This window comes from Cricetulus griseus, chromosome 3, assembly GCF_003668045.3.
Source record: "Cricetulus griseus strain 17A/GY chromosome 3, alternate assembly CriGri-PICRH-1.0, whole genome shotgun sequence".
Lineage (NCBI taxonomy): Eukaryota > Metazoa > Chordata > Mammalia > Rodentia > Cricetidae > Cricetulus > Cricetulus griseus.
Window position 1 is genome coordinate 117,206,575 of NC_048596.1, and position 27,829 is coordinate 117,234,403.

General features: G+C 51.7%; 2 protein-coding genes across 3 annotated transcripts; both read left to right on the forward strand.

Moving 5' to 3' along the window:
* The first annotated feature begins 203 nt into the window (after positions 1-203).
* Furin (furin, paired basic amino acid cleaving enzyme) lies at positions 204-8,373 on the forward strand. The gene is made up of 15 exons (NM_001243986.1): positions 204-413; positions 797-895; positions 991-1,086; positions 1,517-1,645; positions 1,728-1,804; positions 2,528-2,616; positions 3,080-3,252; positions 5,425-5,637; positions 6,091-6,191; positions 6,297-6,400; positions 6,488-6,605; positions 6,702-6,881; positions 7,222-7,346; positions 7,456-7,566; positions 7,781-8,373. The coding sequence occupies exons 1-15, from the start codon at positions 237-239 to the stop codon at positions 8,371-8,373; spliced, it is 2,385 nt and encodes a 794-aa protein (NP_001230915.1). The 5' UTR covers positions 204-236.
* A 2,825-nt stretch (positions 8,374-11,198) lies between these two features.
* On the forward strand, positions 11,199-21,884 carry Fes (FES proto-oncogene, tyrosine kinase). Of its 2 annotated transcripts, none has more exons than XM_035442431.1 (19): positions 11,199-11,385; positions 11,906-12,127; positions 12,250-12,423; positions 15,758-15,854; positions 16,024-16,207; positions 16,605-16,742; positions 16,822-16,941; positions 17,085-17,207; positions 17,311-17,497; positions 17,626-17,703; positions 18,193-18,402; positions 18,730-18,852; positions 19,089-19,142; positions 19,618-19,736; positions 20,009-20,103; positions 20,186-20,309; positions 20,872-21,029; positions 21,139-21,261; positions 21,538-21,884. In XM_035442431.1, the coding sequence occupies exons 2-19, from the start codon at positions 11,915-11,917 to the stop codon at positions 21,678-21,680; spliced, it is 2,463 nt and encodes an 820-aa protein (XP_035298322.1). In that variant the 5' UTR covers positions 11,199-11,385; positions 11,906-11,914; the 3' UTR covers positions 21,681-21,884. The 2 variants fall into 2 exon arrangements, with proteins under 2 accessions (XP_035298322.1, XP_027264056.1); XM_027408255.2 differs by having other exon boundaries at positions 11,203-11,385; positions 17,620-17,703.
* Positions 21,885-27,829: the final 5,945 nt, after the last annotated feature.

Here is a 27,829-nt window from a genome sequence, read left to right on the forward strand (position 1 = left end):
TTGAAGACAGGAAGGAGAGTATTAGTATGTGATGAGAACCAACTGACTCTTCTTCCTTTCTTCCTCTTGCTCCCTCAGAGCCTGCCCTCACCCTGCTCCCCAGCCCTGCCCATCTCGGCCCCATGCCCCCGCCAGTCAGCTCCGGGGCCCTGGCAGTGAGCAGGCACGTGGCAGCCAAGGCCCTGTGACCAGGCCAGGGAGACAGGAGCTCCGGGGTCCCAGTCATCTGCCCCCCCATGGAGCTGAGGCCCTGGTTGCTATGGGTGGTAGCAGCAGCAGGAGCCTTGGTCCTGCTAGCAGCTGATGCTCGTGGCCAAAAGATCTTCACCAACACTTGGGCTGTGCACATCTCTGGAGGCCCAGCTGTGGCTGACAGCGTGGCACGGAAGCATGGGTTCCACAACCTGGGCCAGGTAGGTTTCTCACCTGGCCTGTTGGTGTAACTTCAGGACATTGCCTCGTGGTGGAGAGGGTGAGGGCATAAGCTTTTGCACCATAAAGTAGAGTGTCTTCCAGGGCATCTGGGCAAGAGGCAGATTCTGGGTGGCTGGGATGGGGTCTGTGGCATTGTCCTGTTAGTGGGCTTTTATCATAGTTGCTTAGAAAAACCAGCACATCTCAATGAGGGTGTCCCCCTCCATCCCCTGCATGTTCTCGTGGGTCTTAAGCAGGGAACAGATGCCCCATCACCACTTGTCTTTGTGAGCCTCCCCAGCAGCCTTGTCCACCCCCTTCTCTGCCTCCCCCAGGGACTGGCAGATGGAAGGCCCATCTCGGTCTCATTGCTTTATTGCAGATCTTTGGTGACTATTACCACTTCAGGCATAGAGCAGTGACAAAGCGGTCCTTGTCACCTCACCGCCAGCGACACATCCGGCTACAGAGGGAGCCTCAAGTAAGTGTGGCCCTGGCCCTTCCAGCTGCCACTGCTTCTGTTCTGAGCCCCCCTCCCTCCCCCACACACACCTATATCATCTATATCATCCCTAGGTAAAGTGGCTGGAGCAGCAGGTAGCAAAACGGAGGACCAAGCGGGACGTGTATCAGGAGCCCACAGACCCCAAGTTTCCCCAGCAGTGGTACCTGGTATGCTGCCTCCTTGGGTTCTGGTCTTCTTCCCCACCACTGTGAGGTGCTGTGAGTGGATGAGGCTTACTAACTCATTGGTTCTCAACCTTCCTAATGCTGTAGCTCTTTATTTAATACAGTTCCTCGTGTTGTGCTGACCCCCAACCATAACAATATTTTCATTGCTATTTCATAACTGTAATTTCGCTATTGTTATGAATGTAAATATTTCTGGAGATAAGAGGGTTGCCGGGGTGGAGGGGCTGGGGAGGGTGTTCACAACCCACAGCTTGAGAACCACTGTTCTAGCCCATCCTGCCTTCCCAGAAGCTATGCATTTCCAGTGGAAACAAGGAGTGGCAATGGGTGGTGATAGAGGGTTTGGGTGGAATGGGTTCTCTGAGTTAGCGACCAAATATCTCTGGTTATGGGCTGGTTGTCTCTGCAGTCTGGTGTCACTCAGCGAGACCTGAATGTGAAGGAAGCCTGGGCCCAGGGCTTCACAGGTCACGGCATTGTGGTCTCCATCCTGGACGACGGCATTGAGAAGAACCATCCCGACTTGGCAGGCAATTATGTGAGGAATGGAGGAGAATGGTGGTGATCCCTCGGTGGGCAGTGTGGTGAGGCAGCTTCTGATGATGGCCCTGTCCTTACAGGATCCTGGAGCCAGTTTTGATGTCAATGACCAGGACCCTGACCCTCAGCCTCGGTATACACAGATGAATGACAACAGGTGAGAAATATCACGCTCCCGCCTCTGAGCGTCTTCCCTCTTACCAGTTAAGGACACAAGGGTGAGTCTGATGTCACAAGTCCCACCTAAAAACTGAAGTCTTTCTGGGCATGGTGGCGGCTCCTTTAATCAAACTGGCACTGGGGACGGAGAAGTTGGCAGATCTCTGTGAGTTTGCTCTACATAGTGAGTTCCAGGCCAGCTAAGTTACATAGTGAGACCCTATCTCAAAAAAACACCAAGATGGGCATTGGTGGCGCACGCCTTTAATCCCAGCACTTGGGAGGCAGAGACAGGAGGATCTCTGTGAGTTCCAGGTCAGCCTAGTTCACAGTGAGTCCTGGGACAGCCAGAGCTACACAGAGCAACCCTGTCTCTAAAAAAAGAAAAAACAAAAACAAAAACAAAAAAAACCCCAACCCCCTCAACCCCCCCCCAAGAAAAACCCACAACTGAGTCCCTGTTTATAGTCCTGGTCCCCCAAGGGAGTTTTGTTTTTGTTTTGGGGGACATGGTTTCCATATGTAGCCCTGGCTGTTCTGGAACTTGCTCTGTAGACCAGGCTGGCCTCAAACTCAGAGATCCACTGCACCAGGATCCAAGGGAGGTTATGATCATCGCAAAGAGGATGGTGGCCCCACAGGGAAGAGTGACTGATGTGACTCAGGGTTACCTGCTGTACTCTGTCCACACCCACTAATGCCGTATTCTTGATCTCGGCAGGCACGGCACTCGGTGTGCGGGTGAGGTGGCAGCAGTAGCCAACAATGGTGTCTGTGGTGTAGGTGTAGCTTACAACGCCCGAATTGGAGGTGGGTATGAGCCTTGGCCCTGGGTCCAACATTGAAGGTGGGGGGACCTCTCATGGACGTTCTCTCTGTCTACCCCCCACCTTCCACGATGGAGCTTTTGGCAGCATGCTGGTCCTTAGCAAATGGAAAAGCTGGACTCCCATGCTGGTAGCATGGTGGAGTGGGATAGGAGCCTCTCAGCAGAAGTCTCCTCCCTTAATCATATCACAGCCTTCGATCCCTGCTCCTCTGAGGCCCAAGGCTTTCTAGTGAAGAATGAGTGGCTTGGGGAGACAGCATCCCCTTTCTTCTTTGGGTCCTGCTCATGAGAAACAGTGGCAGACAATAGATAGGAGCTTTGGGTTTCCCAGCACTGGCCTCTCCTCTCTCTTGCTCCTCCTGGGGTTCAGGCTGGCCTGTGCCTACGGGTGCCCCTGGCAGCTGGACCCACGCAGATCCCTTTTCCCACCTCCTCTGCGGCCAGGGGTGCGCATGTTGGATGGCGAGGTGACTGACGCAGTAGAGGCTCGTTCGCTGGGTTTGAACCCCAACCACATCCACATCTACAGTGCCAGCTGGGGACCTGAGGATGATGGCAAGACCGTGGATGGGCCAGCCCGTCTCGCTGAGGAGGCCTTTTTTCGGGGAGTTAGCCAGGTGAAGTGGGGGTCCGGTGCAACCCTGGAAATCAGGCTGGCTGGTTCTGTCTTTTTTTTTTTTTTTTTCCCCATTTGCTCTTTTTCTTCCCTCCCCCCTCCCTCCCTTCCTCCCTCCCTTTCTTTCTTCCTTCCTTCCTTCTTTCTTTCTTTCTTTCTTCTTTTTCTTTTCTTTCTTTTTTTGTTTTCCAGGACAAGGTTTCACTATGTAACAGCCTTGGTTGTCCTAGAACTCACTTTGTAGACCAGGCTGGCCTCGGAGTCACAGAGATCTGTCTACCTTTGCCTCCAAGTACTGGGATTAAAGGCATGAGCTACCACCTCTTGGCCCTTATTTTTGAGACAAGTTCTTCCTATGTAGTTTAGATTGGCCTGGAACTTGCCATGTAACCATGTAACCCAGGCTAGCCTCGAACTCAGTGATTCTACTGCTTCAGCTTCCTGACTCTTGTGATTATAGATGTGCACCACCATGTCTCGCTCTTGTGTTTAATTTTAATATTGACAAAAGTGGTAAAATTAAATGTTATAGAGGCCAGAGAGATGTCCCAGTAGTTAAGAGCACTGGCTGCTCTTGCAGAGGACTTGGGTGTGGTTCTCAGAACCTACATGGTGGCTCACAACCATCAGTAACTCCAGTTCCAGGGATCTGATGCCCTTCTCTGTCCTCTGAGGGCACCAGACATACATGTAGTACATGTATGTACATACAGGCACAACACTCATACAAATACAAGTAAAAGCCGGGCAGTGGTGGCGCACGCCTTTAATCCCCGGCATTCGGGAGGCAGAGGCAGGCGGATCTCTGTGAGTTTGAGCTAGTTCCAGGACAGCCTCCAAAGCCACAGAGAAACCCTGTCTCGAAAAACAAAACAAAACAAAAAAAAAGGGGGGGCTGGAGAGATGGCTCAGAGGTTAAGATCACTGACTGCTCTTCCAGAGGTCCTGAGTTCAATTCCCAGCAACCACATAACCACATGGTGGCTCACAACCATCCATTATGAGATCTGGTGCCCTCTTCTGGTGTGCAGATGTACATGGAAGCACAATGTTGTATACATAATAAATAAAATCTTTAAAAAAAAAAAAAACAAGTAAAATCTTAAATAATAAAAATAAATTTTAGGGGCTGGAGAGATGGCTCAGTGGTTAAAAGCACTGGTTGCTCCTCCAGAGGATCCAGGTTCAATTCCCAACACCCACATGGCAGCTCACAACTGTCTGTAACTCCATTTCCAGGGAATCTGGTACCCTCATACAGATTTATGCAGGCAAAACACCAACACACATTTAAAAAATTAAAAACTAAATGTTGTTAAAACATTAAGGAGTTAGAGACTGGCAAATGTACCTTTGAATAAGGTCCTGATTTTTTAATTTTTTTATTTTTATTTTATGTGTATAAATGTTTTAATGGCCTGCATGTATGTGTGCCACATGCATGCCGTTTGGATTCCCTGGAACCGTGATTATGAATGGTTGGGAGCCACCATATAGGTGCTGAGACTCAAACCCAGGACTTCTGCAAGAGCAACAGGTGCCCTTAACTGCTGAGCTGTTCTCCATCCCTGATTTTTTTTTTTTTAATTTGGAGCAAAGATTTGCAATGTTATATTGAGCCTAGGCAACACATATGTTAGGCAGGTCCTCTGCCATGTGCTACATCCCCAACCTGAGACCATGGGCTTGAGCTCAGCACCACCATAGATAATAAGTGACGGGGTCTAAGAGAGATACACAGCTTGATGACCTGAGTTCAAGCCCCAGTAACCATATAAATGTAGGAGAGAACCAACTCCACACAGTTGTTCTCTGACCACCACATGGCATGCATGACCATATACATATAGTAATTTTTTTAAGTTTAAATTAAGAGATAGAAAACAAAACAAACCACCCATTTCCCCATTCTGTGGGGATCCTTACTCTTTTATTTTGTGGTGAACCTAGTCTAATTTGATTTTATGCACAGACCTAAGTATGCATACATACTGATCTACAGTATGGGTGGATCCAAGAAATGAGCTCAGAGTCCTCAGAAATGGAGGCTCCCATCTTCCCAGACGGCTAAAAGCATCTTCCTACTGCACCTCCGTACCCCCTATCCATCCCCCTCCCCCCGCCCTGCAACCCATGCCCCATCTTAAGTAACCTCAGCCCACTTTGTTCACAGGGTCGTGGTGGGCTTGGCTCCATCTTTGTCTGGGCCTCAGGGAACGGGGGCCGGGAACATGACAGCTGCAACTGTGATGGCTACACCAACAGCATCTACACGTTGTCCATCAGCAGTGCCACACAGTTTGGCAATGTGCCCTGGTACAGTGAGGCCTGCTCCTCCACTCTAGCCACCACCTACAGCAGTGGCAACCAGAATGAGAAGCAGATTGTGAGTCTCACCCAGGGTGGGGGCTGGGAAGGGAGGCTTCTTGTTCTCTGCTCAAGGCTCCATCGACCTCATCTGCCCTCATCCCTGTGTAGTCAGATAAGAGTGTTAGGCCTTGTTCAATGCTGAGCTGGGGTGGAATGTGCACTGTGAGCTGGGGATTCCTCCTGAACTCTTGAGGGCAGTAAAGCCATCTCTGAACCCCTGAAAAGTATAGAGTCTCTCTGAAAACATGCCTTGTACTCCAACCTCTTAATTGATTCACCTTATTCCTTGAGAAACTTGGTCCTAGAAGGGGCTGTGCGTGTTAGCAAAGGAGAAGCTGGGACCCAAAGTGTCTTGACTAATTTACCATGCTATCTGGGGTGCTCAGGGCCTATAGCAGAAGGACAGGCAGATAGCTCCTTTACTCCCTCCAATAGCCATCAAGGTCTCAACACCATTGTCCCCTGGCAGGTGACAACTGACTTAAGGCAGAAGTGCACAGAATCACACACAGGAACCTCGGCTTCTGCCCCGCTGGCAGCTGGCATCATTGCTCTCACCCTGGAGGCCAAGTAAGTAGGCAAGCGACAGCCTGTCCCTGGCAGTGCTCTGTAAGGCTGTTTTCTCCAGCCATGTTCCAAAAAGCCTAACCCCTAGACTTTTCCAAACTTTTCCAGTAAGAACCTCACCTGGCGGGACATGCAGCACCTGGTGGTACAGACCTCTAAGCCAGGCCACCTCAATGCTAATGATTGGGCCACCAATGGTGTGGGCCGGAAAGGTGAGGGCATGGTGACCCGGAATTTCAGGCTCTGAGGTAGGGTGGCGGCTCTCCTGCATTCCTATTGACCCTTCCCTGCCTCCACAGTGAGCCATTCGTATGGCTACGGGCTGTTGGATGCAGGTGCCATGGTGGCCCTGGCCCAGAACTGGACAACAGTGGCCCCCCAGCGGAAGTGCATCATTGACATCCTGGTGGAGCCCAAGTAATGACTGGACCCTGAGTGGGAGGGTCCTGAGAGCTTCTGAGGTGGCCACTGGTCACTCCTGGCTTGCTGACTCACATGGTGCTTTCTGCACAGGGACATTGGCAAACGGCTGGAGGTGCGCAAATCCGTGACAGCATGCCTGGGCGAGCCCAACCACATCACCCGGCTGGAACATGCTCAGGCACGGCTCACCCTGTCTTACAATCGCCGTGGTGACCTGGCCATCCACCTTATCAGCCCCATGGGCACACGTTCCACCTTATTGGCTGCCAGGTGCTCATCATGTTCCCTTCCCATCTCATTTCCTCCATTTTATCTCGAAGACTCTAGCAAACAGCAGTGACACTTGAGGAGGGACAGCCATGTCCTTTGGGACTACCTCATCACAGGAATCCTTGCCTTAGATCCATTTATCATGCCAGTTGTGTATGTGTGTGTGTGTATTCCCTTGTGAAATAGTCCCCTGGTTAAGAACATCTGGGAAACAGCCTTCCTGAAAGGCATTTCTAGTCTGTGAGGTTGCTACATGGGGAGAATTGGGTGTGTCCCATATGTCATGGGCTAGGTGTCCCCTCTAGACCTCAGATGACTACATGGAACTCTCTTCCTCCAGACCCCATGACTACTCTGCTGATGGGTTTAATGACTGGGCTTTCATGACAACTCATTCCTGGGATGAGGACCCCTCTGGCGAATGGGTCCTAGAGATTGAAAATACCAGCGAAGCCAACAACTATGGTATTGGAAGCACTTGGAGAGTGGAGGAGGGGAAGGAGAGCTGGTGGGCTCTAGGATGTTGACATGGTGTTCACACCCTGACCCTTGTCTCTTATCAACTCTGGAATAGGGACGCTGACCAAGTTCACTCTTGTGCTATATGGCACAGCCTCTGAGGGGCTCTCTACACCTCCTGAAAGCAGCGGCTGCAAAACCCTCACGTCCAGCCAGGCCTGTGTGGGTCAGTAGTGGATGTGATTGAGGCTGGGAAGGTTGGGGTTGTGGCATTGGAACAGTGGAGTCAGAGGGGACAGTGATGTTCAGGCAGCTAAAGCAAAAGGGTTCCTGGGAACTGTAGGTCTGAGGAACCATCATGGACCTTGGGTGGAGGGCTCAGTGGCTTAGGGGCCACAATCCACTTGACTAATGCTCACCCTCCTCTCTTGTGCCGGCAGTGTGCGAGGAAGGCTTCTCACTGCACCAGAAAAGCTGTGTCCAGCACTGCCCACCAGGCTTCACACCCCAAGTCCTCGATACACACTACAGCACTGAGAATGATGTGGAGATCATCCGCGCCAGCGTCTGCACTCCCTGTCATGCCTCATGTGCCACCTGCCAGGGCCCAGCTCCCACAGACTGCCTCAGCTGCCCCAGCCATGCCTCCCTGGACCCTGTGGAGCAAACCTGCTCCCGACAAAGCCAGAGCAGCCGAGAGTCTCGGCCTCAGCAGCAGCCTCCTGCACTGCATCCAGAGGTGGAGGTGGAGCCCCGGCTGCAGGCTGGACTGCTGCCCTCTCATCTGCCTGAGGTGGTGGCCGGCCTCAGCTGCGTTTTCATTGTGCTGGTCTTTGGCACTGTCTTCCTGGTCTTGCAGCTGCGCTCAGGCTTTAGCTTCCGGGGAGTGAAGGTGTACACCATGGACCGTGGCCTCGTTTCCTACAAGGGGCTGCCCCCTGAAGCCTGGCAAGAGGAGTGCCCATCTGACTCAGAAGAGGATGAGGGCCGGGGCGAGAGGACCGCCTTTATCAAAGACCAGAGCGCCCTTTGACGAGCCCACTGCCCACCCCATCAATTTGATCCCTTCCTCGGGCACTTTTTAATTCACCAAAGTATTTTTTTATCTTGGGACTAGGTTTGGACCCTAGTTGGGAGGGGGAGGTAAGAGGGGCAGACACTGCTTCCTACCCCACCCTTGGGCCTACCTGTTCGCCTGAGGTGGGGCCGCAGGAGCCTCACCCCTGCCACCCCTCCACGTGGAGAAAGGAGTCAAATCTTTAGGGCAGCTTCCAAGGCCCAGCTGGAGTTCCTGCAGAGTGAAGAGGGGCAGCCTTTCTCTGGGTCCTTGACCAGGCTGCAGCCCTGCCCCTCAGAAAGCAATAATGGTCCCCATCCAGGCAACAGGGAGGCTGGCCAGGAGGTACTTGAAGAAGGTGGCCACCTCTCCAAGGGCTTTTGCATCCCCTGACCCTCTGGCTCATGGATGAGCCTCCGCAAAAGCTGCGGTTGTAGGAAGGGACCAAAGCAAAGCAGGCACTTTCCAGCGTGCCCATACTTACATGCCCTCAGCCTGCCTCTGCACTCCAGGCCTCCAGCTGGTAGCCAGGCTGAGCTAGGCTGGCACGGGCCAAGCTAAAGCTCTGGGGGCCTTATGCTGGTGTCCTGACCATCCTCTATGGCACCCTCGCCCCCTGCCAGGGCCCTGTTTTCTGAGCCCGGGGCTGCCTGGGCTGTTGGCACTCACAGTACCGGAGCCCCTGGGTGGGTGGTGGGAAGGGACGGTGGCCCAACCGGCTCCTCCTGCCTCCCACCCAATGCTGCTTTCCCCTGTGGGGATCTCAGGAGCTGTTTGAGGATATATTTTCACTTTGTGATTATTTCACTTTAGATGCTGATTTTTTTTTTTTTTGTATTTTTAAAAGGGGGTAGCAGCTGGACCATTCACCTCCTCACGCCCATGCCCACCCTGCCCTTCCCATGGCTGCCCAGCCCTGAGGTATAGGGGGCTGCAGCATATTGCTGAGGAGTAGGGAATAACTAAGCCCCATGTCCTGAAGAGGCAGGCTGGCAGGTGGGCTCTAGGAAAGGGGGTCATGGTAGGAGGGTAGACTGACATCTGTGTTTCAAATGGGGTTGTGCCAAGGGCTTATGGGTCGCTGGCTCTCCAGTGCCAGGGGTGGGCAGGTGGCAGCACCAAGCCCTTTCTAACACTGTGCCCTGGTGGAGAAAGCATTGCCTATGATACCCCCCAAGCCCTCTTCTGATGTGCCTTTTGCACCCCTCCCATTAGGACAATCAGTCCCCTCCCACCTGGGAGCCCGGTTTTTCTTTTCCCCAGCCCTTCCTGGTACCCAGCCTACTTGCCCAGGGGTGTCCTTCCTCTCCTGCCTACCCCTCGTGGCCATCCTGGCTGGTTTTGTAAGATACTGGGCTGGTGCACAGTGATTTTTTTTTCCTTGTAATTTAAATGGGCCTGGCATTGTTGGTTCTATTTAATGGACACAAGATAATGTTAGAGGTTTTAAAGTGATTAAACGTGCAGACTATGCAAACCAAGCCTGGTCTCTGTCATGTGCTATTGCTCTTCTCAGGACACTTTACCGTGTTCACCTGGGGAGGGGTGGGAACTGGGGGCCAGTTTGGCTCCATGATGTCTTCTACAGATGGGCCTAAGTCAGAAGGCTTAAATGTTTCTAAGGGGGTCTAGGGGCCTCCTGTGCTGAACAGGTACACCAGCTTCCAGGGCAAGAATTCAGCAGCTGGAGATAAGCCTAGAGGGTAGAGCAAGGTCTACAATTGCTTGTTAGTGGTGTGTGTGTGTGTGTGTGTGTGTGTGTGTGTGTGTGTGTGTTTGGAGGGGGTGGTTATCGACACAACCTAGTACCATATGGAAGAGAAGCTTCAGTTGAGAAATTGCCCCATCAGATTGGCCTCTGGGCAAGTCTGTGGAGCATTTTCTTGATAATGACAGTTGGAAAGGCACTGCACGCTGTGTGTGTGTGGGGGGAGGCGGGTGGCCACCCCTAGCCAAGGGTTCTTCGATGTATGTGAAAGCAAACTAAGCTAGCCAGTGAGCAGTATTCTCCCTTGGTTACTGGTTAAGCAAGCCCTGGCTTCCCTTAATAGTGGACTCTAATCCATAAGTCAGATAAACCCTTTCCTCCCCAAGTTGCTTTTGGTTATGGTGGTTATCACAGAAGTAGAGCTGGCTATGGTGGCACCACCTTTAATCACCCCTTGGGACTCAGTGGCAAGCAGATCTGAGTTTGAAGCCAGGTCTACATGTCGAGTTCCAGGGCAACCTGGGCTACATAGAGAGACTTTTTAAAAAGGGGGTGGGGGAATAGAGCACACTACGGCTACATGATTGGGGGAGCCTGAGTCCTCTTGGGAAATGCATGTTTCTCATCAGTCCAATCCTGTGCTGGCCCAGGCTTCCATTGAGACTGAAGGCCTTACTTGGGGTACAGAACCTGGAACTTGTGCCTGAAAAACAGGCCTCTGCTTAGGATATTTATTTGGAATTTTTTATATTCAAACGGAGGCTAGCGCCTGAGCTTGCACTTAGGGAATCCAGAAGAGGGACAGGACTAGGTTTCCTTCCTCTGTTGCGTCCTTGTGACACCTTATCATGCTGGCAGGACTCACATTTGTCCCCAGACTCTGCACCCTAGGTGCCACTGGGCCGGACTCCTTGCCTGGGGCCTCACCTTCGGTCCATTCCCACTCCGTTCTGGGTTCCTTCCCCGTATTCACTGGACTTCGCAGGGCCCTTGGGAGTGTCTGGTGCACAGGCATGGCCATTCTTTGCCGGCCTCCTCCTCCCTTCCGTTTCCGTGGCTGAGCTGCCTCTGTAGGCTGTAACCCAGGGCGTGCAGAGTGGGGAGCAGGGGGGCCTGTGAGCTCCAGCCCGCCCCTTCCCTGTAGTGGACCCGCCCCGGGGGCCTGGGGCAACTGAAACCACGGAGGAGGAAGCTGGTAATCAGGAACTGAGCCTAGTGGGTTCTGGCCCTGTTGAGTTGGTCCACTGCCGACTGCCCCGGGGAGCAGCTGCCCACGAACGGTAACTTCACCTTGAAAGTTCAGGAGGTTGTGTGGGGCAGGGGCAGTGGGTGGCCACTGAAAAGGGGCCCAGACAGATGTTCTGGGAGCCTGAAACCTGTTTGGGTGGGGCTAGGAGCTTGGGAAGCACAGGAAAGCTCAGTGGCAGGATTCCTTCAGTGGCTCCCTGACGCTATAGTCCAGCAAACTTAGCACTGTGGTGGACACTGGTGCAGGGTCCGGTAACATTGAGCAACAGTGTAGGCGATGGACCTTAGTAGGGATCTCCAGTCTGGTTCCTGGAAAAGGGACCACTGGCTCTGGGACCCGGCCAGGCACACAGGAAGCAGCAAGGGCCGTCTGCAGCCCAGGCTGCTGTCTGTACCTATTGGTGTTTCTGCTGGGCAGGACCCCACCCATGTCCTGCCTGTAGCCCTCTTTGACCTTACTTTTGACCTTACTAGCCCTTAGCCTCTTTTTCCTGCGCTTCCATGTCTAGCTGCTGCTTTGTCTCCACTGAATGACCTGGTCTCTGTCCCCAGGACACCATTATGGGCTTCTCTTCAGAGCTGTGCAGCCCCCAGGGTCACGGGGCGGTGCAGCAGATGCAGGAAGCCGAGCTCCGCTTACTGGAGGGCATGAGGAAGTGGATGGCCCAGAGGGTCAAGAGTGACCGGGAATATGCAGGACTGCTCCACCACATGTCCCTGCAGGACAGCGGAGGCCAGAGCTGGAGCAGTGGCCCTGACAGCCACGTTAGCCAGGTGAGCTTCCGCTCACCCTCATCTTCTCCCCAAACCCTTAGAGGTGGGCTTGGAGATGCAGCAAGCCCAGGCTTGGGGCCGGTGTCATGTTCTTCCTTCTTCCCCATCCCACACTGCCATAGTCCTGGGCAGAGATAACCAGCCAGACAGAGAATTTGAGCCGAGTGCTGCGGCAGCATGCAGAAGATCTGAACTCAGGGCCCCTGAGCAAGCTGAGTGTGCTGATCCGGGAGCGACAGCACCTGAGAAAGACTTACAACGAGCAGTGGCAGCAGCTGCAGCAGGAGCTCACCAAGGTAGGTGTGCACTGAGAAGAGGACTCTGTCACAATAAGGAGTAGTTTTGTGCAAGAGTGCCTAGAAAAGCAGAAGTCACTGACCATAGGCTCCAGGATGGCTTATCTGGCCTTGCTGAAGCTTCCTCCTTTCCTCCCCCAACTAAGTAAGGCTAACCTGCTACAGGACCTGTCAGTGCTTTATCTGTGCTTGAGCAGAGTGCTGAAGTCCAGGGTGGGTGAGCCCTTCCCTCAAAGGAGCTCAGACCAGTGCAGCTCATGGATGAGGAACTCCTCCCAGAGTCCCAGAGGCAGAGTCCTGCCTAGGTCTGAACCCCAGCTCTTCAGCAAAAGGCTGGGATATGTGTAGCTGCTTTGTCTCCCATTCACTGATCAGCTTTCCAGTACCACACCCCTTACCTCGCCACAGAGCTAAATCTTACCATGGATCCACAGCGCCCCCTGTGGTCCACCTTTCTTTCCTAACTCCGTTCTAATTCAAGGTTCTGCCCATTTGTGGAAACATAGCCATACTCATTTGTCCTCATTTAGGACCCTATGTTTCAGTGACGGAATGGAGTAATTTCTGCAGAGACTCTATGGCCTACATGCCTGAGATATTTACTTGCTGGCCCTTTAAGACTGGCCAAGCCTATGAATTTAATCAGTGACAGGTGGAGAAACTTGCATGCTGTGTCCCAGCACCCAAGCAAGAGAATTGGGATGAGAACTCTAGTCTGTGGCTGCCACCTAGTGTTCCTGTCACCAAGAACATGCTGTGCAGGACCCTATGCAAAGTAAAAATGTTGGAAGCTTAAGAGCTGCACAAGCCAGGTGTGGTGGCCTGTAATCCCTGACACTCAGGCAACAGAGGCTAGAAGATTGCAGGTTATCCTGGGCTGTAGAGCAAGATACTGTCTTAACAAAAATAACAAAGAAAACAAGGATCAGTGAGATGGCTCAGCATGTAAAGACACTTGTTGCCAAGCTTGTCAGCTCCAGTTTGGTCCTTGAGATCTACACAGTATAAGGAGAGAACCAACTCTTTTTTTTTTTTTGAATATCTCTTTTATTTTTTTCTAATCATTTTTTATTTGAATTAGAAACAAGATTGAATTACATGAAAATCCCAGTTCCCTTCTCCCTCCCATTCTCCCCTACCACCCCCCCCCAACTAAAACCCTACCTATCACATGCCCTTTCTTCTATTCTTCACCTGACTCAACCTTTCTGCTCCCTCATGACCTCTGCATCCTTCCTCTGCTTCCCTTCTCCTTCTCGTAGCTCCCTCCCCCCACTCCCCATGCTCTCAATTTGCTCAGGAGATCATGACCCTTTCCCCTTCTCCAGGGGACAATGTTTGTCTCTCTTAGGGTCCTCCTTGTTCACTAGTTTCTCTGGCAGTGTGGATTGTAGGCTGGTAATCCTTTACTCTATGTCTAAAATCCACATATGAGTGAGTACATATCATGTTTGTCTTTTTGTGAATGGGTTGCCTCGATCAAAATGGTTTCTTCTAGTTCCATCCATTTTCCTGCAAATTTCAAGATTCATTTCATTGCAAATTTCATTGTTTTTTTTTCTGCTGAGTAGTACTCCATTGGGTAAATGTACCACATTTTCTCTATCCGTCCTTCGGTAGAGGGGCATCTAGGCTGCTTCCAGTTTCTGGCTATTACAAATAATGCTGCTATGAACATGGTTGAACATATGTCCTTGTTGTATGAATGTGCTTCTTTTGGGTATATGCCTAAGAGTGGAATTGCTGGATCTTGTGGTAGACTGATTCCCATTTTCTTGAGGAGTCGCCATACTGATTTCCAAAGTGGCTGTACAAGTTGGCACTCCCACCAGCAGTGGAGAAGTGTTCCCTTTCTCCACATCCTCTCCAGCATAAACTGTCATTGGTATTTTTGATTTTGGCCATTCTGACAGGAGTAAGATGGTATCTCAAAGTTGTTTTGATTTGCATTTCCCTGATGGCTAAGGATGTTGAACACTTTCTTATGTGTCTTTCAGCCATTTTAGATTCCTCTATTGAGAATTGTCTATTTAGTTCTGTACCCCACTTTTTAATTGGGTTGTTTGGTGTTTGGGGGACTAGCTTCTTGAGTTCTTTGTATATTTTGGAGATCAGCCCTCTGTCAGATGTGGGGTTGGTGAATATCTTTTCCCAGTCTGTGGGCTGTCGTTTTGTCTTGCTGACTGTCTCCTTTGCCTTACAGAAGCTTCTCAGTTTCAGGAGGTCCCATTTATTAATTGTTGATCTCAGTGTCTGTGCTACTGGTGTTATGTTCAGGAAGTTGTCTCCTGTACCAATTAATTCAAGGGTATTTCCCATTTTATCTTCTGATAGGTTCAGTGTGGCTGGGTTTATGTTGAGGTCTTTGATTCATTTTGACTTAAGTTTTGTTCAGGGCCAAAGGCTTGGGTCTATCTGTCGTCTTCTACATGTCCGTAGAACCAACTCTTGCAAGTTATCCTGACTTCTACATGTGAGCTAAAGCATGTGCACATCTTCACATATGTATACACACACCTGAGCCTAGGTTTATTTATTTATTTATTTATTTATTTATTTATTTATTTTGGTTTTTCGAGACAGGGTTTCTCTGTGGCTTTGGAGGCTGTCCTAGAACTAGCTCTTGTAGACCAGGCTGGTCTCGAACTCACAGAGATCCACCTGCCTCTGCCTCCCGAGTACTGGGATTAAAGGCGTGCGCCAGCAGCGCCCGGCGGTAGTTTCTTAAGAGCTGGAGAGATGGCTTCCCTAAGAGTACTTACTGCTCTCTTGGAGGGTCAGAGTTCTGATCCCAGCACCTACATCAAACAAAGCTCGCAAACACCTGTGACTTTAGTCCCAGGAATCTAACAGCTTTGGGGGGCATGCTTCCTACACACACACATAAATAAAATGAAACAAATCTTTAAGATATTAATAATTCAGTATGAAGTTGAATGTAGTGACTCGTGTCTGTAATCCCAGCACTCCAGAGTTAGAGCTGCCACAAGTTTGAGGACAGCCTGGGCTACTGAGTGAGTACCAGGTAAAGCTAAGGCGATTTTGATGGTGGAGTCATGTGAATATGCATACCTCAGGCCAACTCTACCTGCTACCAGGTAGTTGGGGCCTGTCCCAAATTCCTTCCTGGCCCCTTCAGCAGCATGTCTGTATCTCAGCTCCTCTGACCCTGACCTTAGCGGCCAGCTTCCCGAGAAGTCTCTAGACTCTTCCAGAAGGATGAGTTTGGCTAGCCAGACAGTCTGGATAACAGAACCTTTCCAAGACTTTACCTCAGCTAGGACCCCCAAGGCTTGAGGATCTCCTTCCCACACTGAACCCCCTTTTCTTCCAGACCCACAGCCAGGATATTGAAAAGCTGAAGAGCCAGTACCGGACCCTGGTTCGAGATAGTGCCCAGGCCAGGCGCAAGTATCAGGAAGCCAGCAAAGGTTTGAGGGTTTTCCTTCCTGGCAGAGAGAAAACCCAGACCAGTAGACCTGTCTGCTGGTGCCCAGGGAGTGGGGCTGTTGCTTGGGTCTCTGGAATACCAACCCCCTGCATGTGTGCATGAGTGTGTGTGTAAGGTCCTCCACACCTCTTACCTCCCACCTGCCACAGACAGGGATCGAGACAAAGCCAAAGACAAGTATGTGCGCAGCCTGTGGAAGCTCTTTGCCCACCACAACCGCTACGTGCTGGGCGTGAGGGCCGCACAGCTGCACCACCAGCACTACCACCAGTTCATGCTGCCTGGACTGCTTCAGTCACTGCAGGACTTGCATGAGGAGATGGCGGGCATCCTGTAAGCCCACAGCCCCATTCCACTCTAGGAAAACATAAGACTGGGACTGGGTGGGAGGGGGGTACTAGGCCTGGGAGACACAGACTTGTGGGGGGGGGACAGCACATCAATGCCTTACATATTTATTGGGGACCTAGCTCCTGAGTGCTTCCTGTATACCAGACACTGTCCACAGAATCTCCGAGCCTGTCTGCCTATAATCTTATCAGGAAGCAGAAGGCCAGGAGGCCTTAAATGATTTGCCTTAAGTCATTCCCTCGCAAATGTGCAGAGGTGTGGGGGGCGGGGCATCATCCAATCTATAATTTCGGCTGAACCAGTGTCCTAGGCTGAGTTGCCCTCCTTGCCCAGCCTGAGGCCCTCTGACTCGGTGGTTCCATGGGGTGGGGGGATGCAGGAAGGACATCCTGCAGGAATACCTGGAAGTTAGCAGTCTGGTGCAGGACGATGTGGCATCCATTCACCGGGAGTTGGCTGCAGCTGCTGCCCGTATCCAGCCCGAGTTTGAGTATCTAGGCTTCCTTCGACAGTACGGGTAAGCCAGCCCGTATCCTTGACCCTCCTGGGCTCCAGGACTTCTGACCTAGTCCCTGAGGGGCCTTGTCCACCCACAGATCCACCCCTGATGTCCCACCTTGTGTCACTTTCGATGAGTCGCTTCTTGAAGAGGGTGAACAGCTGGAGCCTGGGGAGCTGCAGCTGAACGAGCTGACTTTGGAGAGCGTACAGCACACGTGTGTGGTAGTTGGGTGGACTGACTACGTGTTTGTGTTTGGATGTGGGCAGGAAACCCTTAGCTAGGTAGCCAGGCTAGGTTGGCTTTGCTGGGGTGCATGTGGTGGGGGCACAGCTTCCATTATCCTGTCCTTGGATGCAGGCTGATCACTGTGACAGATGACTTGGCTGCGGCCACCAAAGAGGTGCTGAGCCGGCAAGAGATGGTCAGTCAGCTGCAGAGTGAGCTGAGGAATGAGGAGCAGAACACCCACCCCCGGGAACGGTGAGCAGGCCCCACCTGCAGCAGCCTCCCGGCTCCCCTCCACTGTGCCTGCAAACCAGACTGAGCCTCTCTCACCCTCCTCTGGCCCTGCTCCTGCCTGCAGGGTGCAGCTTCTGGGCAAGAAGCAGGTGCTGCAAGAGGCAATACAGGGGTTAAAGGTAGCACTGTGCAGCCAAGACAAGCTTCAGGCCCAGCAGGAGCTGCTGCAGAACAAGATGGAGCAGCTAGGCACTGGCGAGCCCCCGGCTGTGCCCCTCCTTCAGGATGACCGCCATTCCACCTCCTCCGCGGTGAGATGCCCTGCCACCACCATGCCCTCCCTTGCCAGCCTGCCTGCAGGGGCTGTGCTCCTCATTTTTGCCCTCCCCCTCCCTAAGCCTGGCCACCCGCTGACGTCTGTCCCTGGCCTCAGGAGCAGGAGCGAGAGGGGGGAAGGACACCCACACTGGAGATCCTTAAAAGCCACTTCTCTGGAATCTTCCGCCCCAAGTTCTCTGTGAGTAGTACGAAGGCTGGGCCTCTACCTCTGCCCATCTAGTTAAGGCCAGGCCAGTAGACTCAGACATGCTCCTTAGACCTCCAGGCCCTAGATAGAAGGACCTGCCCAGACTACTTTCATGGGGTAGGGGGTAGGGAATGGGAGAGCATCCTTTTCTTCCTTGGAGTTCCAGGCTACAGATACTTCCAAGCCCTGCCAATCCCATGTCCTCTCCCCATCACCCCTATAAGCTACAGGGCCCTGCAGCTTTGGCTACTCCATTGCTTTGTGTGCTCTGGGAGTGATAGGGAGAAAAGTACCAACTTGGTTGGGATCTGCTAGCCTGGGCTTCCCATCCCAGTCGTGCTCAGAGTAAGCTTGACCAGGCCACTCCACTGTCACATGGATAGCTGTAAGGATGAGAGCATCTGAGACAGAGAGACCCCACACTAGCCCAGTGTTCTCCCCCTATGAGCCGGCCCAGTGACCCCTGCATGCTCCTTCCAGATCCCTCCACCACTGCAGCTCGTTCCCGAGGTGCAGAAGCCCCTCCATGAGCAGCTGTGGTACCATGGGGCTGTCCCACGAGCAGAGGTGGTTGAGCTACTAACACATTCTGGGGACTTCCTGGTTCGGGAAAGCCAGGGCAAGCAGGAGTATGTGCTGTCCGTGCTGTGGGATGGCCAGCCTCGGCACTTCATCATCCAGTCCTCAGATGTGAGTGGGGCTGGGATTCTTAGCCTTCTGGACCCTAGCCATCCTCCTCCTTCCCCTCTCCAGGGAAATGACCTAGACAGACTTTTAGAGAGTGGGAAGTAGCTGCTACACCTTAGGTGCCGCTTCTCTGTCTCAGCTGGGGGGCGGGGGACACAGAAAAGGAAGATAGTGGGTGCCATGTACCACGTCCCACTGCCTCTACTTTATGTCCTAGGAAGTCCCTGTCCCTCCTGTACTTTTCCTGTCCTCTTCCAGGGCTCAGGCCTCCAAACCAAAGGAAGCTGCTGACCTCATGTCTCCCCCACACCCCAAACCTCTGTCTCACAGAACCTGTACCGGCTGGAAGGGGATGGCTTTCCCAGCATCCCTTTGCTCATCAACCACCTGCTGTCCTCCCAGCAGCCTCTTACAAAGAAGAGCGGTATTGTCCTGTTCAGGGCAGTGCCTAAGGTGAGCCTGTGGCCAGCCTGGCCCATGCTGGGCTTGGGCCTCACAGGTCAGCTCCCGCCCTGCCCCACAGCCAAGTCCACACTCACAGTGTAATGTGAGCATTATCCCACGTGGTGGTCAGCCTCCGTTTGGGATGCCTTCCCACCCATGGGCTATATGTATCAGTCTGATTCCCTGGGCGGGGGGGAGGCACCTCTTCTGTTTGCTGGCTTCCAACTCCCAGCTTCTCTCCTCAGGACAAGTGGGTGCTGAAGCATGAGGACCTGGTGTTGGGCGAGCAGATTGGACGGGTAGGTGGAGCCCCAGCACCCAAGAATTCTGTCTAGAGTCTACCTGTTACCTCCTCACCAGCTCCTTCCAGGCCCCTCACCGAGTCCCACCTTGGGTTTCACCTCCAGAGTCCTAGAGGTTCTCCCTGACTCAAGGTGACTCCAGCCCACACCCTGGTTCCTTCCTCAGAAAATAGCAAGCAACTCCTAGGCCCCAGAAGCCAGCACTCCACCCCCGGCTCTTGCCCCACTCAAGGACTTCATATCAAGCACCTCTGATTGTCACTTTCCATTCAGAACGCTTTCCCATTTCTGCATTTCCCATGTCACTTCTCAGAGAAGGTGGCACAGGGAACTTTTGTGTCCCTACCAGGGGGCAAATTTCTAGAGAGCTAGGGTGACAAGTCAACATGAACGGTGGGGACAAGATGAGTTGTCTCCTTGAGAAAGGTCAGCTGTACCAGAAAGTTGTGGTATGAGCCTAGGACTGTTTCAGGGGAACTTTGGAGATGTCTTTAGCGGACGCCTTAGGGCAGACAACACTCCAGTGGCTGTGAAGTCTTGTCGAGAAACGCTCCCACCTGACCTCAAAGCCAAGTTTCTTCAAGAAGCCAGGTGGGTGACAAAATCAGCATGACTGGAGGTTCCTTGTACGAGAGGGTTTTTCTGTGCACAGCCTGGCATTTAATCCTCTGAGTCTCTCATACCCGAGTTTTACCCATAATACAAAGAGGTACTGATCAGGAGGACCTCCACCTGTGGTCACATGTCCAGGGCTGCTGGCACGGACTGGGGAGGGGGACTTGGGGAGGGGTCGGGACACTTGGGCCAGGTGCCGAAGGCTGTGAGCCCAGGTCACACATAGCCTAAGCAACCGTGATCCACAGGATCCTGAAGCAGTACAGCCATCCCAACATTGTGCGTCTCATCGGGGTCTGCACACAGAAACAGCCCATCTACATTGTCATGGAGCTGGTGCAAGGTGAGTGGAGGTGCTGGTTCCAGGGTGATGGCTCAGCTTGCCGCTGGTCCCCCACCAGGCTCAAGGCTGCCCTCACCTCCAGGGGGCGACTTTCTCACCTTCCTGCGGACAGAGGGAGCCCGCCTGCGGGTGAAGACTCTCCTGCAGATGGTGGGGGATGCAGCTGCTGGCATGGAGTACTTGGAGAGCAAGTGCTGTATCCACCGGTAAGTGGGCTGCAGGCCCTGGCAGACCCCATCTTGGTGACCACCATGCAGCAGCTCCCCAAGCTAAACTGGTCCCTAACACCTTCAGTTTGAGAGTTACACTGTGTGTGTGTGTGTGTGTGTGTGTCTGTGTGTGTGTGTGTGTGTCTGTGTGTGTGTGTCTGTCTGTGTGTGTGTGTGTGTGTGTGTGTGTGCGCGCGCGCGAGGTACATATGTACATGTGTATCCATGTGTGTGGAGGCAGAAATCAATGTTAAATGATTTAATCTTTTACCATTTTATTTTGGGAGACAGAGTGTCTCACTGAACCCAGAGCTCTTGGATTTGGTGAAGCTGGCTAGCCAATGTGTCCCAGTGCCTGTGATAACAGACAAGCACTGCCAACTTTTTCTATGAGAGCTAGGGACCTGAACTCAGGTCCGCATGTTTGCACAGCAGGCACTTCTCAGAGCCACCTCCTGAGCCCCGAGGAACAGCTATTGTTCATTGTCTAGAGTGTTTGACCCAGCTGGGCAAACAACATTGGCTGAAGGAGACCCAGCTTCTGCCCTGCCTCCCCCAGGGATCTGGCTGCTCGGAACTGCCTGGTGACAGAGAAGAATGTCCTGAAGATCAGTGACTTTGGGATGTCCCGAGAAGAAGCTGATGGGATCTATGCAGCCTCAGGGGGCCTCAGACAAGTCCCTGTTAAGTGGACTGCCCCTGAGGCCCTTAACTATGGTACCTGATTCTCGCCCACCCTGGGCTGCATGGCTGATGGCTGGGCATGGGTGGGCTCTGGGTCCTTGAATGTGGACAGTCTCCTTATGCTGCCTTGCCGCCTCTGCAGGCCGCTACTCCTCGGAGAGTGATGTGTGGAGCTTTGGCATTTTGCTGTGGGAGACTTTTAGCCTGGGGGCCTCACCCTATCCCAACCTCACCAACCAACAGACACGGGAGTTTGTGGAAAAGGGTAAGGCCCACAGATACGCGATAGTGCCTCAGGGCCAAGCTCCTAGCTGAGATGCTCCAACGGGATGCTTCCTCCTCAAAACCTCCTACTGAGGCAGGATAAGAATGGACTGTAGCTACCACAGGTGGCAAGCCTGTTTATGCATGGTGGGTTAGAGGTTAGAACCGAGGCCTCCATCCTGGGGTTCCTAGTAGACAAGGCTGGTTCCTTAAGGGCAGCGAATCTGAAGTAATCTGGTCCCTTCTTTTACTTTCTGCATTGCACCTGTCCTCATAGGGGGTCGTCTGCCTTGCCCAGAGCTGTGCCCTGATGCAGTCTTCAGGCTCATGGAGCAGTGCTGGGCCTATGAGCCTGGGCAGAGGCCTAGCTTCAGCACCATCTTCCAGGAGCTACAGAGCATCCGCAAGCGGCATCGGTGAGGCCCAGAGGGTCCTTTGCTGAAGCCAGTGGCCTGTCCAGGCAAGAGTGTACCTCCTCAGCAGCTCCCCGTCACCGTTGGACAGCTCCAAGACCTGGGTTCCACCACCAGCATCAGGGCTGCTGGCAGGGAGGTTCTCTGTCCCTGTTCCTGCCTGATGTCCTCTCTTAGGCAGAAAAATAAAACCAGTTGTGCCCATCAGGAATCTTGGCATGTGTGGTCCTCTGGAGGCCAGGGGCCAGTTCTGGAGAAGATAGGCAGGGTACTTATGGTGGCTGTGAAAAGAGGAAGGACAGAGAGTCCACGTCGGGTAGAGCTTTGGTGTAATGTGAGACAGGGGCCGGGAAGGGAGCTCAGAATGATGTACAAGCTTTGGCCAGATGGTGGCGCTGTTCCTAGAAAAGGATCACAGCTTTCTCAAAGCCACCCAGGTGCTGTTTGTAAAGACAGCTTTCTGGGATCCTATGGAGATAAAAAGTGGGTTGATGTACAGGCGGTGACAGAGGTGTGGAAGTCACGGGATTATAAATATTAGAGAGTAGCTGATGCTGTGGAAGTGAACAACGGTCACAGAAAATTCAGGAGGAGATAAGAGAACAGGTAAAGTAAGGCTTCCCCAGAAAGAAGACAAGAGCTGGGCTCTCAAAATGAGTGCCTGAGCAAGGCCAAGGTCCCCCAGTCCTTCTAAAATCTCTAGTCACCTGAAACAGTCCTCAGAAACAGGGACAGTCAGGAAGATAGGCAGCATGGGGCTAAACACAACAAACATAACACAGAACCTGGGAGTGGCTTATAAGGCAAATTAATGAGGACCATGAAATACCCAGTATACCATAATCCCCACTCCCATCCCACCCTGCCCTCACCACACACACACACTTGGTCAGGCATGGTGGTCGTGTCTGTGTCATCCATTTTCAAAGAGATAAAGCCTTTATAGAAGCTGGGGATGCAGCTCAGTTGAGGGAGTGCTTGTGTAGGATGCATGAGGCCCTGGGTTCCATCATCTGTGTCAAATACAAATTCCTAGTTCTAAGCTGGGCGGTGGTGGTGCACACCTTTAATCCCAGCACTCAGGAGGCAGAGGCATGTAGGTCTCTGTGAGTTCGAGGCCAACCTGGGCTGCAGAGTGAGTTCCAGGACAGCCTCCAAAGCAATACAGAGAAACCCTGTCTTGAAAAACCAAAACCAAAACAAACAAAACCCAAATTTCTAATACTTGGGAGGTAGAGGTGAGTTCTCTGTGAGTTGAAGCTCATCCTCTGCTACATAGAGAATGTGGGGCCAGCCTGGGCAATACGAGACTCTGTCTCAAAAACAAGTCAAAGCAAAACCAACAATAATAATAATAACGGGCTGGGATCCAGAGAGCCACTGCTAAGGGCTGGGTATAGGCAAATGGATCTCTCTGTGTGTTTGAGATCAGCCTGATCTACAGAGAGAGTTCTAGGACAGCCTCTTTTTCTTTTTTTCCTAGAAAAAAAAAGAAAAGAAAGAAAGATAGAAGATAGAAAGAAAGAAAGAAAGTAATGACTCACTGTTTTTTTTTGTTTGTTTGTTTGTTTTTGTTTTTTGAGACAGGATCAGAACTGTAGCAAAACTCAATATGTAGAGTTGCACCTGCCTCTACTTCCTGAGACCTTGACTCTGAGACCCACTCTTACCGAAAGTGAGAGAGAAGGGAAAGTGAGAAAGACCTGAACAGACATGGTACTGTTTCCAATGAAACCACAGAAGCGTGCTCATGTGGCAGGCAGAGGAGGAGGCTGACTGAGAAGGAAGGGAACTCACTCAGTTGCTGATCAACTGACCTCCACTCTCTTAAGCCACTTTTGGCTGCAACCATGACATGGATATGAAAGAGAAAAATAGAAATCGAGGGCTTGTTGCAGGGAGTCTTCACAAATATGATTACACAGGGGTCAATGGGAGAAGTTCTTGCCGTCTGATTCTGGGGGAGGCTACCAGTTCAGACCGCTGTCACTCAGCCTAGAATCTGGATGGCAGTCTCAGGTGCCCAGGTGATGAAATCAGTCACCCCATCACACTGCACATTTTATCTACTTCCCAGGCTGAGGGAAAGGATTTCTTCGTGAATTCTGGAGAATACACAACCCATTTAGGTATTAGGCAATACATCTCTTATGGTTACACCCATGGCAAAAGTCAAGAGGATGTGCAACAAGCCAAAATATGTGTACGTATGGCTAGTGCTGGGAGATCCAGCAGAAAGGGCCACCAGGGGGACCCAGCCGTATGCCCGGAGATCATTAAAATGTGATTCTACTCATGAAGGCAAAGGTTCAGTTCTCATTGGGAGGAATAGAAGACAAAGAGCTGGGCCACTGTTGACATTTCCTTCAGGCAGACACGAGGGACATCCAGCAGCCACAGCCTCCCGCTGTGGTATGTGCTCCTAAGGACAAGGAGCTGCTTGGCTCAACGCTGCCAGGATATCCCTTGTTCTCCTTCATGGACAAGGGGCAAAGTTAGAGGCCTAGGTCTCTGGAGTGATGCTTAGGGGATGGTTCAGTAGATTACTTCTCCAGGCCTAGCTGAGTGGAGGAGGACCCTTATCTTTATTCAAGAGCTAATAGCAATAGGAGTGCTGATGCTATCTCCTTTTGTTAGCCTCGAGTGGCCAGTAAAAATGACTCATGGCCTATGACACACACCAGTTACTACAAGCCACAGGAGTCTGTGCCCAGGCTAAAGAAACCGGTATGTGAGGACATCCTGGGTCCCTTTTTGGTGGCTTCATTACATCCAGAGGAGAAAATCAGTTTGTTTGCATGAGCCTGAGTTATAAGACCTCTTCAAAGCTATCCCTGGAGTCCCCTGAGATTTACCCCCATGGACAGGCTTACACAGAGAAGCTGAGATACTGTCACAGTAGGTCTTCACTGTCACAGTATTCAATCGGATTGTGTCACCTGAGACTGGTAAGGCACACCTTAGGTGTGTTGATGAGCGTGTTCCCGAGAGGAGTGACTCGGTCTGCTCTCAGTCACTCCTCTCGGGACCGAGTGAGGGGACCACTAGAGTTCCAGAGACTAAAATGGGACAAGGAAAAACCCAAGTTGGGTGTAGTGGCTCATATCTGTAATCCCAGCATTTGGGAGGTGGAGGCAGGAGGATGAGGACTTCACACTACATGAAACGCTGTCTCATAAAAAGAAAAGAAAAATTTTAAAAAGGAAAGAAAAAGGGAAAAGTTGAGCCACTGGCATCAGGTCCTTATTTCCTCCCAACATGCCATGAACTGCATAGCTCTGCCATGTCTCTCTCACCATGATGAACCCTTGGAAGTTATGAAAATAAATATGTCCTTTTATTTGCTTATTATTTATTTTTCCTCTCACAGTTACAAAAATCAATAAACCCAGATACTACGCCATGAAAATATTATGTTGAGATCATCATCTAACCAGAAAAATAACTATGACAAATAGGATGGCCCTAAACATGACCATTGCTACAAAATTAACCCTGGCAGGATATAGTTACTTAGACATCATGTGGGCAAGTGCCAAGGAACAACTCCTGAACATGTCAAAGGATGTAGACGCATCTGTCATCCCATTACTGGGGAGGTGGAGACAGAGGTACCAGTAGTTCATCTACAGCTACATAGAGAACTAAGCCCAGCAAAACCACCAAACCCCAAACAAAACACCTCTAGCAAACTGTCTGGTAGTTGGGCATTGAAAAGTTTGTATCTACTTCATAAGGCTACTTTAGAGCATTGGCTCTCAACCTTCCTAAAGCTGGCACCCTTAAACACAGTCTGTCCCTACCAAACCGACACTCATGCCCTTCTAAATTTCTTTCCAGTCCAACTGTCCACTTCTCAGGCCACCTATTTGGGACTAACCATTACCCCAACTCACAAAGTCATTACCTTGGATAGAAAACACCTAATCTGGTCTCTCCCTGTCCCCTCTACTAAAGAGGAGATTTTATCATCCCTAGGAATAGCTATACGTTCCTGGATCCCCTTTACCCTCCTTGCCTGTCTCCTGTATGAGGCAGCCCTTGGCATCTCACATGAACCCTTCTTTCTCCCATCACTAAGCCCTTTCAGAAGCTCCAGCAACCCTCCTCCAGGCCCCAGCCCTATATCTCCCAGACCTAACCCAACCCTTCTCCCTCTATGTAACAGAAAAAAAGGGATATGCCCTTGAGGTCCTGAGCTACCAACTGGGACCTTCCTTTGCACCTGTAGCATACCTGTCAAAAAAATTAGACTTAACACTCAGGGAGGAGCACCCTGCATATGAGCTGAGTATAAATTTAGCTGCTGAGCTCCTTATTTGTGAATCAAGAAAACTAGCTTTTGGGGGCTGGAGAGATGGCTCACCGGTTAAGAGCACCGACTGCCCTTCCAGAGGTCCTGAGTTCAATTCCCACCAACCACATGGTGGCTCACAACCATCCGTTATAAGTTCTGGTGCCCTCTTCTGGTGTGCAGATGTACATGGAAGCAGAATGTTGTATACATAATAAATAAAGTCTTTTGTTTGTTTGTTTTATTTTTTGAGACAGGGTTTCTCTGTATATCTTTGGAGCCTATCCTGGCACTCGCTCTGGAGACCAGGCTGGCCTCAAACTCACAGAGATCCGCCTGCCTCTGCCTCCCAAGTGCTGGGATTAAAGGCGTGTGCCACCACCACCCGCCTGACAAGGGTGTTTTTTAAGGAACAGTTAGTTCATTCCATCTTTCCTGGGGGCTGGGGATGGTATGGGATGTGGAAATGCCAAGGAAATGCCAGATCATGTGCCAACCCCTGTCCCCAGTCAACATCGGGGGTCAGGTCCTTCTCTCTCCTTCAGACCAATGTTCCTCACCTGTTTCCCCTAAATGGCAGGTCCCCTTTGTTGGGACCCTGATGGGTGACCTAAGGTGCCCTTGGTGTTATTTGTCCGCTTGGATTAGCCGCCTAGGCCTGTATGCAAGTATGCAAATTATCCACCCATTGCCGGAGGACTTGAGGGCAAGAACCTTGACCTGAGTAAACTCCCACTGTGGCTGCTGTTGGTATATAAGTCTTCTCCTATTGGAAATAAATGGCATTCTCCTTGCAAGAATGGCCCACTGTCTTGTCTTTATTTAGTCCTCAGATTCCCTCGCCCGAAACCGAGAAATGTTGTAATGCTGGCCGTTACTACACCCCCATTCTTATAACTCCCACAGTCACTAGGTTTGAGGGCCTCCTTCTTGGATTCACCTATCCCACCTCAAGCCCTTTACTCCCCCACCCCAAGACAATTTCCCTTCGTATACATCAACCCCAACAGACCCTGCTCCCTCATATTTCAGAGGACACCGAGATCAGCCACCTTGTCCCTGGTTCCAGAAGAATGAGGCTTCACCCTGTCAGCCATGCTCAACTCTACTGGACTGAGAACCCCATATGGAAGTGGATGCTTTCCTTTCTGACCCCCCCCTTCTGCTGTCTCTAGTAATCACATCCTGCTTTATAAACTTCTCTCTATGCTTCTCCAGTGACATACTAAACATTTCTAATCAAACAATTAATCAGCTCTTGTTACAAGATCACCAACCATTTGCCACAGAGCTGAAGGTGCAAGACTACCAAATATGCCTGGGGGGTGAGAACTGTAAGACCACCGGAAAGCTCAGGCTTTCAGGATCTTAGCCCAGGACCTTGGCCACCCCAATCACCAGGCTGAGTCGAAAGCTTGCTGCAAACTGCATGAGGCTTTATTGTTGTTGTAACTCCATGTTAGCTCCGGTCTTTCACCCACCCGCCATGGCGGATGGCTAGCAAAGACAGTTGGAAGCGGCTGCATAGAGATCTTATAGGGCAGCATAAGGGGAGTGTCTAGGGGTACGCACAGGTTCAGGATTGGTGTGCCTCCAGGCTTGGAGGGCTTGCCCTGTGTTGATTGGTCAACTGGTTGTTATGGCCCATAGGCCCTCCCAGGGTGGTTGCTGTGCTCTGCTCGCCATTGCTGTGCACTTGTCCGTAAAGCACACCCAGAGCCATAAAGCATAGCACCACCAGCTAACTTCTGATTTGGTTACTTGCCACGAGGCAGGCACCTAACCTCTAGTGACCAAGGCAAGGTCAGAAAAGCACGTGTCCGGCTGTTTGGCTGCTGAAATGGGGAGCTGGTCCCTTCAGA